A 12,831-nucleotide genomic window follows, 5' to 3' on the forward strand; every position below is an offset into this window, starting at 1 on the left:
TCACACATCAAAGAAAAGCAGCACTTTAGTGTGACACACCCACTCTATTAGCTAATTTTAGTATTAATTTTAGTGGGTGTGTCACTAATCTATACTGCCTTGGTACTTGTTCCACTACTACTTTAACTTGATGGCAGACCCTGTGGTGCCGATGGAGGTGAAGCATGGGTCCATCTCCTGGAAGTATCTTCCAAGTGTACAGCTCACACTAGGCAAGCCCATACAAGACTTTCAGCGATACCTCCTCCCAATGGTCGGTGACGAGTGGGCAACCAGACAACTGGCCAGTAAATCATTTGATGCAGGGATCACTAATGCCCTGTATGCTGTGTTTGATGCTGAGAAGGGTCTGAAAGGATCGCGAGATGATGTCATCTTGTTGAGAATCAACGGAAATGGAACAGACATATTGATTAGTCGTACTGATGAAGCAATTTCCCTCGCTACACTGTATAAGAACGGCCTCTCTCCTCCTCTCTACGCTCAGTATAGCAATGGCCTCTGCTATGGATTTAATCCTGGGCGTCATCTCTCACCAATAGAATTCACCGATCCCAAGTTTATGCGTCTCAATGCTCGAGTATTGGCGAAGCTACACTCAGTTGAAGTACCGACTAGTTTCCAAGGACGACCTCCACTGGTGTGGCACAAGTGTGACCAATGGATTGAGATGGCTCCACAAAAGTTCGATGATCCAGTCAAGCAAAAATAGTCAGTGATGAGATGAAGTTGGAAACGCATGCATTCCACAGTTTTAATTATTAACAACATGTTATTTCCCCCCGCTCATAGTTTTGAAGAGGGTGTTGCATCCATTGCAATTCTCCGGAAGGAGCTAGTTGAGATGAAGGGGATACTCTCAGAATGTGTGTCTCCCATCGTCTTCTGCCACAACGACCTCCTCTGTGGGAACTTCATCTATGATGAGGACAAAGGTATGAAAAAACCCGTTGTGTTAGTCTAGGCCTCTAGCATCTGATTTTATTTTGTCTATAGAGCTTGTTAATACACAGTACATGTACAAGCATTTGCATTATGCTATTTAAGGATTGTTAGAATATTAACAACATCAGTTAATTTAGCCTTTGTGTATACATATATGCATGTTGCCTTTGTGCCTTCCCATAGTAGAGGAGGAAGCTGGAAATTTGATACCATCATTAATTAATGTTCAGACAATATGAACGTGATAGACTTTGAGTATGCTGGACCCAACTACATGGCCTATGACATTGCCAACCACTTCTGTGAATTTGCCGGCATCGATAGTGTTGACTACACCCTCTACCCGAGCGAGGCCGTGCAGAGGGAGTGGCTAACTTGCTACCTGCAGGAGACAGCCATCATCAAAGGTGTCTGGATTGTGTATGACTAGTATACAGATCAGTGAAATCATCATTCATAATTGCTGTGCCATTGTTGTGATTAAGGATTAAGTCAATTCCATTAAACCACTGACCCCCCAGGTCAGTATCCTGCCTCTGTTGCCACTGAGGATGCTGTCACCTCTCTCTACCGTGAGGTCAACAAGTTTGCACTAGTAAGGCAGGAAATATATAGAAGCAACTGTAGACTATATTATAGTGATGATTTAACCACACACACGTATTCCCTGCCTGCAGAGTGCTCACCTGTTCTGGACTGTGTGGGCGTTGATACAAGCCGTACACTCAGCCATTGACTTCAACTATGCTGAGTAAGTCACCCACACTAGCAATAACTCATTCTCTATACAAGCTCATGACCTCCACCCTTTGCCACATGCAGGTACTCTGGTATCAGATTTGCAGAGTACAAGAGAAGAAAACAAGAGTTTCTTTCATTGTAACTATAATTAAATAACTGTATAATTATCAAATTAGGTGTCAATTTGTTATTTACAATTTGTTATTCTGAACATAATTATTTCCATGTACAAACTGAGACAAACAAACAAGAATGGTGCAGTTAAATTAGGGAGTTCGCAACGAGATCACCAGACCAGCTGAGGAGTGGGAGTAGTTTTAAGTGCTCCTGAGTTTAAGTCTCTGTCTCGAGGCCTGCAGGGGAGGAGGGTGCACACAATACACTACATAATAATTATTTTGCTCGTGGTAAGAATCGTTTAGGAATAAGGCTCAAAATAGAGCAAGAAAAAATGGCTCACTAAATCACGATCTTTACCTACTGCATCCCCACCCACACACCATACCTGTGACTGAGTAGCTTTGATGTTTTTGGCTTGCCATTAGATTCACTCACTTTCCCTTTGTTCTCTTTGCTCACTGCTGGCCTGTGTAATAATTTAGAATGGTAAGACAGTACATGTATAGAACCAGGTATGACATACCTTCCAATTCTCTTTGAGGTAGCTGCTTTTGTTAGTTGCAAGTAGTTTGGCATTTTCTGACCCGTCGGTATTCCAGTTGGCTGTCTTCTAGAGATACCAGTACTAGTGGGTCCCCCATTGACTGTCTCTTGCCTCCCAGTGTGGGCCTTCTCAACTGAAGAGGGAATAGCACACACCATGATCACATACACATTCATCTACATACAGTGCATATGTACATAAATATACATGACTGTACACAGTACACAGTACACTCCATACACTCCATACACATACCTCCTGCTCGGTGCTTCTCTCCCGTGGAAATCGCATGATGTCCATTTTGGTGTTGTAACCGATTTCCAATATTGAAGAGACCACGTTTCTTAGAGAGTCCATTTCTCTTCTCCTTGTAGGCCCCCTTTGTGACACCACTATTGATAATATAGGTAGTATTGAGGGCGTCAGCATCGCCCTCAGACAGAGATACACCAATCGGATTGGACATGTCTGCACCACCCCCCACATTGACAGGGCTTGGGGGCTTCTGACTCACATCTGTGAGAGATGCCGATTCACCGTTTCGACGAATTCCAAACAACTTTTTCGCTCTAGCAAACTTTCCAGGAGAAGCAATCTTCTTTATGGGCACAGGATGGCTAACAGCAGCTTCTTCCCTGTCCCTTATGTCCCTTACAGACAGATTCTCAGTCGACTTGACCCTCCGGCTAGGGCTGATTTTGTAGGCCTTGAGTGGTGAGGGGGATTTGACTCTCCGTGGCTGCTTGAACATTATTGTGCTGGTGGGTATCGAGGAGCCGGCACTGCCAACAGAGTGCACGACAGCTGCCACTGGTGAGGAGACAGCTGTCCTCGTGGTGGAGGACGTGCCACTAAGGTTGGAGGTGAGGACAGAGGAGGGCTGGTCCTGAGAAAGAGATTGTGAGCTGTGGAGGAGAGAGAAGAGAAAAGATAAGTATGGACTCCAATTTTGCATTTTGCTAAAACTGTAAGGCTGCTAAGATACCACACAAAATACGCAACAAGGCTGTGCCATTAGTGCATAAAAGTACATGCACAAAATGGCAAGTACTTACATGTAAGAAGTGCATGTGCATGTGCATGTGCATGTACATGTGCATGTGCATGTACATGTGCATAATGTAGCCACAACACTCACCTTAGAGAGCTAGAGGGTGGTGAGGGGGAGTGGCTGGGGGAGGTTGGATACTGCAACACCTGAGCTACGTTGGGGGTCCCTCTGCCTTCTGTTAGAGTGCTCATTGTCGTAGCAGCCATAGTTTTGACACGAATGGAATGGGAATGATGAGGAGGTGACACAAAGTTGTCCTCAAATGCATTGCAACTTGTAGTTCTCGACACAGGAGCATGTTGTACATGTATTGGAGTATTGGTACCAGTCTTTGAAGGTGTTACGGTATTGGTTTCAGTTCGGAGCGGTGTGTTGATTCCATTTCTCAGGTGTGTATGTATACCAGACAGTAACGGTGTATTGGTACTTGTTCGTACTGGTGTAATGGTACGAAATTCTGACGCTCTTTGATGAGGTCGTGGTAAAAGATACGGCTCAGGTCGTCTTGCCTTGTTGCCTACGTGACAGCTACTACTGCCAGAGCTCGAGTCAGTCTGAAAGGATAGCCCTCTCCTAAGAGCATTCCTTCTCTCTGGATCGTAATAGCCTTTTCTATTGTGTACAGAGTTAAGCTTGGCAGTGTAAGTGGAGGATTGACTGGAGCTCCATGATCCGTCGTCGATTGGTGTGGGGGCTCGAGGTTTGGCCACGGCAGCTAGCGTGGTGTAGGGGAGGAACGCAGGCTTGGGCAGGGACCGGACATTACTGTCCACAACAAGAGGCCTTGGAGAATGGTAGGGAGGAGCTTGCACGGTGGGTTTTCCCAGGGAAGGGTTAAACTCAACACTGGGACTAGCGAATCCATTTCTTCGCGGCGTTTCGTTCAATTTTGAGGTCATGTTCTCGGGTCTTTTAGAGAAGAGGGGAGTGAAGTTGAAACTGTTTTGGTGGGAGCGGTTTTCACTAAGAGGGTGGAACTTGAGATAGTTACGAGGAGTGAACGCAGTTCTGGGTGTGGTAGTAAAGAGAGGTGTGCCCGGTTTTGGGGAGGAGACGCCATTTATGTGTGGGGGGGAGGGCTTCTTGTCAGCCAATTTCTCCGTGGATACTACTGGACTAGAGATCGTTCTCTTGTCAGGTGATCCCCTGGGGCAGCGTGGCATGTGAGTCTTGTGTTGGACAGAGTTGGTGAGGATTCCAATAGTAGAGGGGGATGGTGATTGGTCACGATCTGTCTTCATTCCGGCTTGTATCTCTTTCAGATTTCTGACCGGTGAAGCGTGGGAGACAAAGTTATCAAACAGAGCCATCTGTGTGTTTGTAAACGTTGAAGTACTGACGTCCATCAGGCTATTGTCAACGCTCTGCTGACTCAGGTTTTGGTCGGCCCAGGCCACGCCCTTTTCCCCTTCGGCCATTCGAACAATAATGTGGTACATGTCTTGTAGTGATGGTGTGAGGGCATTAGAGGCTCGGAGCATGGCGTGTTGCCGTCTCACCAGCGCCAGACACTCCCTGAGCATGCTGGAGGGCGGGGGGAGAAATAGAGTATTTCATTATTAATTTCGATGCACATACAATGTCATTTGTAATTACGGCAACAATGGTTTAGTACATGTACATGGTGATTCCTTGGTCAACCCTTCCTATTGATGTACAATTATTAGTATTTGCTGCAATGCTTAGTACAAGTTAATACCAAGTACACTGCAACAAACGTCTCCTTACTTTTCAGATTTGTTGATTTCTTTCTGCTGATTCTTAATGTACTTGAGAAGGTGTTTTGAGTACTTCCATAAATGGGCGTTCTCCGTCTCCAGTTTACGAGCCTCCGAGGCGGCCTCCAGCACCATCCGCAATGCAGGGGAGGCTGTGGGGAGTAGTAAAGATGGCACTAGACTGCTGGCAGGAAATTATAGCTTATTGCTATAGAGATACATGTATGGTAATCAGGGAAGCTGTACATTTGAAATTACTATAAGGCAGGTACTATACATTGTACATACATGTATGATACCCCCAGGGGCTATATATAACCCTGCTTTTTCTTAACATTTTGATCCAAAACATTATATTTTATCGATCTAAACACATCATTAGATACATGTAGGGGCTATAAAATGCATAAATGCGTTTGTAATTATTTTGTGCATTTTCACGTTCAGCACAATCCTAACTCAGTTTATGAGCACTCAAAGTTACAGTGTACACCATGCACCCACCTGCTGTCTTCTCACACTCTCTGTTGATCTCGGCCTGAACCCTCCCCACCGACTCATTGTTAGAGTACAGGTACTCATTGACCGTCTGCTTCTCTCTCTGTACCTCCGTGCGATGGGACTGAAGGCTCTCTATCCGAGCCTTGATCTTAGCCCTCTTGGAGTCGTCTCCGGAGATGGTGTTGATTCTGTCGAGGTCACGCTCCTGCAACAGAGTGGGTACAAGCAGTAACTAAAGGCCACACGAGCATATTTCATTAATCTGTCACCTTTCTCGTTATTTTGAGCAGTGTCTCTCGCTCTGAAGCGTCGAGCTCGGCCATTTTTTTCCTCAGTCTCGACCTCTCACCGTACACACTCTTGAGTAGATCTTGCAGCCTGCGATGTTCGACAATTAATCCCATAATTATGTTACCAAGCGACAGGGCACAGAGAGAGCAGCTGCATTATGGAGGATGGGTATACTCACCTCTTGGCCTCACTGGAGTCAAATGTATCTCTGGGACACTCCTTGGCAAACTTGGCTTTCAACTCTGCATTCTATATTAGAGCAGAAAACAATTGCTAAATAAAGACAAAGAATTAATTCCATGGATCTATCTGGTGGAGACAAGCTCTCACCTCACTCTGTAGCTCCTCCACGATGGTCCTATATCTGCTCACGTGGTAGTCCACGTTGAGCACGTTGGGCACCAGTTTCGTCTTGATCTGCTTTGCCCTGTCTGCGTATCTGCAATGTAGCAGGATAACACATAGTTATAATAATATACAGTGTAGTAGATTTAATACTACATACAGTACCAGATGAGTGTACATGTCTTAATGCAACGCAGCAATCTCGTTTTTTGAGAGGCCATAACCAGCCTAACACTGTCCACCACACACACTGTCCACCACACACACTGTCCACCACACACACTGTCCACCGTACACACTGTCCACCATTCATGCTCCGTACGTGTCACGGCTCTTTGAAGTTAATTACCCGCTGATGACAAGATAGGAAGCAAGTTTCAAGTACATACCTCAGAGTGTTGTATGTGTCTTCTCGGTGCATTCCAGAAGGACTGATGTTGGCTATCATGACAGTACGACAGTTGCCCCCCAGCGAGTCCTTTATCAGTCGAGTGAGCTTGCTGTCTCGATACGGTACGTGCACAGACTTGCCCTGCAGGGAAATTATACTGTGCTACATGTCCACGGTGTACGTGTACAGAACACGGCCAACAGACAGAACATGTGTAACTATAGAACAATTACATAATACAGGCAGGCAGTAGCTAAACATGAAAAAATCCTTGTACCTTTGAAGGTAGCCATATATTGCATGCATTCATACAGTGCAGTAGCCATGGACAATGGAGATCACTGAGGAAGGAATTTGTTTATGCCTAGCACCACTTAAATTCTCACAAGCACATCAGACAAATTAGTACAAGTTGAACAAGTTTGTGGTCCGCCCTCCGAACACGTTTCTATAGGAACTCCCCCTCTATATAAGCACCTCTACATGGGGTGGTAAGTAACCGTATTATCCCATGAAAAACTAGGTGAATGATTGCATTACATGGACTTGAATGCTCGATACCCTAAAGCTGCCAAACGGGCAATTATAGAGGCATTTGAAGGCTCATCTCCTAGACACTGTGTACTACGTATAGTCAGTACATGTACTATCTCTGTGCCAAAGGCTATCAGCTACGACAGATGTGATTTCACTACGATACTAATTCTACAATTAATGACACAACCTCCCCCAGCCCCCCAGCCCCCAGCCTCCAGCCCCCAGCCCCCAGCCTCCCAGCCTCCCCCCTCCCCCCAGCCTCCCCAGCCTCCCCCCAGCCCCCAGCGTACAATGTCAATGATGATTATACTCGTCTCACCTTGTTGCCAGCAAGTGAGTTGATACAATTGCCGAGGGCTAACAGTGATCGATTGATGTTGGCTCCCTCGGTCATTCTCTCTCCTCTGTTCTTAGTCACCGTGGCTCTCTCTGATCCTGCCAGGTCAATCAGTGACATCTTAGCTTGCATGACAGTTGCACTCAGTCCTGTGGCACGAGGCTTCTGATTCACAAATACCTGTGACAATAGAGAGAGAGAGAGTGAACATGTTAGTGCACGCACACAGATCGCGATGGTGATGGGCACAGCTGCAGTGATGGTGACCGAGCACAATCACATTAGACTTGTACAGTAGACTGGATACACACATGTAGAATGTATTGCAGAGCAACTACAATGCTGTGAGCATAAAGCTACAATAGTTAAACAACTTCAAGTTGACAATTGCACCAGACTAAAATATGTTACAGAACAGAACCAGAACAGAATCAGACACTACAGTTGTACCAAGAGTTCGTGAACTCTTGGTTGTACCTATAACACTCTATAACAGTTCTACCTCAACAGAATGGGCCTATATAAAATGATCTAAATATAGAATTCACAGTACTACATGTGACTCTAGAGCTAAAACAGCTGTTGGAAATTCTTCCCAATAATTATAGGAAGAATATGAAACGTCATGCAATCCTATCCCTGTGTGCAGACGGTAACAGTATCTATAGCAACCCGGATGCTAGGGCTTGGTGTCATCATGCAGTCTGAGGATTGGCTGTGTTTGGCAGGGCCCAGTGCGAGGTGGGACTGACCATTCAACGCCTAAGCCATTGCCAAGGGCTAGCTCTGATGTGTAGAGTAACAGTTAGCCCATCAATGGATAACCATATCAGGTGACAGTAGCTACTCACAAAGCATTGTGCTTGTAACTCCTACACATACACAAGTTGGTATAATTATAACGAGTGTTATTTCACCATATATATTGTATGTACACTGTATACATACATATGTAAGTAATTGATCCAGAATGAGCAAATACGTAACATCAAAACATAGCGGACAACACCAATATAGACATTCTTACAACAACATGTAGCGTACAGTGTATATATACAACAGTGAACCCACTGTCTATATTTTTACAGCTAGCCAATTGTGATTTTACGACACTTAAAGTATGTGTGCATTACATACGTGTACAAATCCAAGCCACTTGTTCACACTTAGAAGGAGCCATTGGAAGCATTTCAACACTCATGTTTACAAGTACAGACATGATAATGTGATCGTGTGTCACGGTTGAAAGCTCTTGCCTACAAGTGATAATGTACTGGAACAGGTTTAAGCCAGCTGGAATATTCACTTCACCAATTATTCATGCTCACTCAATAATGAGATAATGAGCTTCTTTTGCATAGGTATGCCTAGCACACAGGACACTTGTCTCTTGTTGATTGTACAGTTACCAGCAATGAAAACAACCCTTAGAATCAAATTACACCAGCAGCTATGGAATTGCCACTGTGTGTATTATTATTATACCTGAAATACAGCATGTGATCTTGAAGACGTGGCATTGGCATCGGTCGGGTGTTGGGTTCGATTCTGATTCCCCGATTCCAACATACTGAGGACATCGGCGGCAGAAGAGGGGACATGACGAGAGAGCCCGGTCACGACCAACCCTTTATGAGCATCCTCCCTCAGGTGCAGGTCACCTGACGGTTCGAGGAGGTCGCGAATAGCCTCATTGTATACCTGAGGAGGAATTAATAGTTGAGGAAATTTAATTAGCATCAAAGGCATTCATGCTCATATTGGTTGTAGGCATTTGAAATGTATTCAGATCACATCTCCCATTTTTGGCTGTTGGACACAACTTTAACAAGAGAAAAAGACTGTACCCCAATCAACTGACACCCTCCCCCAGAGGTGTGTTGTATCAAGGAGGGACAACCCTAGCACTCCCACTGCTCTAGTACATACAAGGAACACAATTATCGTTGGACAAATTATAATCAAATTCAAATTCACTTTAATAATAAATGTAGTAGAAGTCTATTATAGGTACAGACATAATTATACTGTACTGCGTGAAGGTAGTGACAATCCCATAAGCAATTTTACATGCAGCTTTGGTTTAGCTTCTCAGGCTCAAGAAAATGGGCAATACACCAGTAGATACGATCTATAATTGTAATGAGCCCCAGCTGGCAGTACTGATTGTAACCGTGACTCACCTCACAGTAAGAGACAGCCACGTCACAAGTCTTCTCCTCTTTGACCTCGTTGATCCTCTTATAGAGCTCCATCATGGTTAGGAACATGACGCCAGGGTTCTCCACTGTCCCCAGCATAGTGTAGGTCTTACCAGCACCTACAGAGATGGATCAAACTATAAATGCTGCTAACTACATGCATAATACAAAACCTGTTTAAGCAGCCATGTAACATTGTTGGGGCTTCTAAGGTTACAGAATAAGGCATTCATACGATGCCACGTTAATTATGAGTGTGTGTGGTAGAAGGTCTGATTTAATTACCTGTGGCTCCGTACGCAAACACAGAGCAGTTGATACCCTCCAGAACACCGTCCACAACAGACTTGGTAGTGTGCTCAAATATATCCATTTGGCTGGCTGTCTCGTCAAACACCTTGTCGAAGGCAAACCTCAGATCTTTGTGTTTTCTACCCAGTACAGGCATTCTCTTCATAGGCATCACATTGAAGCTTGGGCTGTTGTCTGGTGAGGGATCAAATACCAACACGTGTTCATCAAGGACCTTTGCCACGGCCATATTGTTGCTTCGTATCTCTTCTTCATTCTCAGGGCGTAGACGAACCACGACCTTCATTGTACTGTTTCCAGCGTCAGTAATCTCATAGTTAGGAGGATCCATTGTCGGCCTTGCAAGAAAGGCTGCCATTACTCTTGTGCTTCTTTACGACTAGCTAGTACACTTTTCTTGCCAATAAAATTGTAACTTGTATCTAGCTTGTAATAATGGCTACAAGCCAAGCTTGTAAAAAGCTGTACTTGATGATTGGTTGCGGTACATGAATTTCGGTTCAAAATTTCAAATAAAGTGAATTGATTGGTGAATTAGATATGACATAATGTGAGATCGGAATGTGATTACAGGATTTCCATGACAACCAACCTAAACGCTGCAGGGGATCTTGTCCTTGCAACAAGAGCAGCTTGTACTTGCCTTGTACTTGTACAAGCTGAGCTGAGCAAGATGGAGAGAATGTCTACAGTGACCACTACTGAGACTCGAAATGACTTGCATCTGACATCAACTGGAGTCAGTCATGCAATCAGAGACACAGTGCAGTCACCGCAATTCAATGTAACTACTCGTTATAAATAATAATATTATTAATGCCATCTGTAATAATAATTATTCTTTATTAATTCTAGGCCACTCGGACCAACCCTTTACCTCCGAGTTTGGCAGCTCCGAGAGTGGACCCTCGTCTCACGGACACCTACCAGACGACCACAGGCACTGTCCATTGCTACCAGCCCTCAGGCACTATTCTGAGCCACCCCACTCACAAGAAAGCAGCTGGTAACTGGAGAGTCGATTACACCTTAGACACAATCAATAAGGTACAACCATGAAGGTCAAATTCCATAATGAGTTCGGTGTAATGACCCTCGTAATGTTCCTGTGAATGTTACTTTTATGTAGCTCAGCGTGAAGCCATGGCGACGGCCTTTGGTGATGGGGAACCAGTGCAGTGAGATGAAGGGATCCTATAAGGCAAAACCTGAGACAATTTCCAGCATCATAAGCCATTCTGGCAACCCACAACCTCCCATGTTGGCAGACCATTTCTGTGAAGGGCCTACTAAGGTGAGCACTCCTTTCGTGGAGGAGATAGCGTAACACTGTAATGTACAGTCGAGTATGTCTATGTTAAAGCTACAATTAAATCAATGCTGTGTGTGATGTAAATGTCAACTGCTGTGCAGTAGGTGCAGTAATAATGTGAGCAACATTTCCATATTAGGGTTTGCATTCGTCGACAGTAAACAAAGCACTGCAGGGAAGGTCTTTCATCCCCCAGAACCAGGCCGTGCTCGACAGACTAGAGCCATATATGACCACTAACCACTGGTACCACAGGACATTCAGTGGGGGAGAGCTCAAAAAGTACCCCAAGAAAGATGTCGCCACCTACTGGCAGTGTGAAAATTACCCAAAGGTGAGTGCGGCTGTGTAACTAACAGGAAATTATAATTTCAGACAATCATTGTAAGTAAGAAACTGTGAGGCTCTAGAAGAAATTGTTCTTGTACAGGCATGGGGCCATGGTATGAAGGAGAACCCTCTTCCTCGTAAACTTTCAAGAACAGATCCTGGACCAATGAGAGACCGTACACTGTTCAGAACAGGCACCATCATACCACGACTACCCGGCTCTCCTCAGCCCATAGCTAGGTACGTAAGCCATAGAGCTTGCAAAATAGTGGGCATGCATATGCGTGGTGGTGTACGTGTTTTATTTGGTATGCTAACATGCAGTGTATCCATGATATTCAGTTGTATTTCTGGAAATGTTAATACCACAAAACACGGATATTAGACATGTGTATACCAGGAATACATCGAGGATATCTATAGACTGTGCCAATGCAGACAATTCATCAAAGTCAATGCTCTCAAGTGTACATGGTACAAGATGTGGGAGGAAATGCATTACATGCTGCTGCATAGTCAGTGTGCGTGCATTGAACCACACAGAGAACTTTGACGTACTTGGTGCCACAAAATATTCTAAATACTGGATCCGGAGTTTGCAGAATCTTTGCAACACATCATGATGAGCACTGTGCGGTCTCTTATAATTATGGGAAATAATATTATGCTTCTAGTAAAACAGACCACAGTGTGTACACAAAATCCATATAAGGAAAGCGCTTTTTTACTGGTGTGATTCTGCAAACTCCAATAGCAAACTCTAATAAATTATGATTCTGTGTTTGTGTTTTGCAGTGGTCTCATGAGTTTGTACTCGGACATGTACAAGATACCGTCAGAGAAACAAAGGCAACAGATTTTTCACTGCTCAGTGAAACCATTCACACAAGTTGACGGTAAGTGTCTGTACGTATGACTGTGCGTGTAACCATCACATGCACCTCTTCACTCAGCTCCTGACAAGACGATGCTCCAGGCAGTCCCCGGCATGTACAAGACTGTCAACATGACCTATGGCACTGGACCCCCCCAAATAGCATAAAAAGCATGGCTAGCTAGTTTACTACTTACTGAGTGGTGTATGGTGTATATCTACATGATTTTTTATTGTACTTATGTACATTAGCATTAGCATGCTCATAGCCTCGATCCCAG

The 12,831-nt window shown here is 44.6% G+C and overlaps 3 protein-coding genes across 3 annotated transcripts; 2 read left to right on the plus strand and 1 right to left on the minus strand.

Annotated features, from left to right (window-relative positions):
- The first annotated feature begins 56 nt into the window (after positions 1 to 56).
- LOC135346780 (probable ethanolamine kinase) lies at positions 57 to 1,952 on the plus strand. Its single transcript, XM_064544516.1, has 6 exons — positions 57 to 711; positions 793 to 935; positions 1,176 to 1,352; positions 1,467 to 1,540; positions 1,623 to 1,696; positions 1,768 to 1,952. The coding sequence occupies exons 1-6, from the start codon at positions 131 to 133 to the stop codon at positions 1,826 to 1,828; spliced, it is 1,110 nt and encodes a 369-aa protein (XP_064400586.1). The 5' UTR covers positions 57 to 130; the 3' UTR covers positions 1,829 to 1,952.
- On the minus strand, positions 1,870 to 10,550 carry LOC135346772 (kinesin-like protein KIF19). Its single transcript, XM_064544504.1, has 15 exons — positions 10,008 to 10,550; positions 9,705 to 9,841; positions 9,007 to 9,222; positions 7,504 to 7,701; positions 6,646 to 6,788; positions 6,242 to 6,350; positions 6,090 to 6,160; positions 5,890 to 5,998; positions 5,624 to 5,825; positions 5,130 to 5,271; positions 3,489 to 4,925; positions 2,606 to 3,255; positions 2,330 to 2,483; positions 2,192 to 2,272; positions 1,870 to 2,039 (listed from the first exon to the last, which is right to left on the minus strand). Exons 1-15 carry the CDS (start codon positions 10,390 to 10,392, stop codon positions 1,973 to 1,975), a joined length of 4,101 nt encoding a protein of 1,366 aa, XP_064400574.1. The 5' UTR covers positions 10,393 to 10,550; the 3' UTR covers positions 1,870 to 1,972.
- A 51-nt stretch (positions 10,551 to 10,601) lies between these two features.
- Positions 10,602 to 12,792, plus strand: LOC135346781 (stabilizer of axonemal microtubules 3-like). The gene is made up of 7 exons (XM_064544517.1): positions 10,602 to 10,818; positions 10,890 to 11,081; positions 11,164 to 11,328; positions 11,486 to 11,680; positions 11,777 to 11,916; positions 12,472 to 12,572; positions 12,630 to 12,792. The coding sequence occupies exons 1-7, from the start codon at positions 10,615 to 10,617 to the stop codon at positions 12,716 to 12,718; spliced, it is 1,086 nt and encodes a 361-aa protein (XP_064400587.1). The 5' UTR covers positions 10,602 to 10,614; the 3' UTR covers positions 12,719 to 12,792.
- The last annotated feature ends 39 nt before the right edge of the window (positions 12,793 to 12,831 follow it).

This window comes from Halichondria panicea, chromosome 13 (assembly GCF_963675165.1).
Source record: "Halichondria panicea chromosome 13, odHalPani1.1, whole genome shotgun sequence".
Taxonomy (NCBI): Eukaryota; Metazoa; Porifera; class Demospongiae; order Suberitida; family Halichondriidae; genus Halichondria; species Halichondria panicea.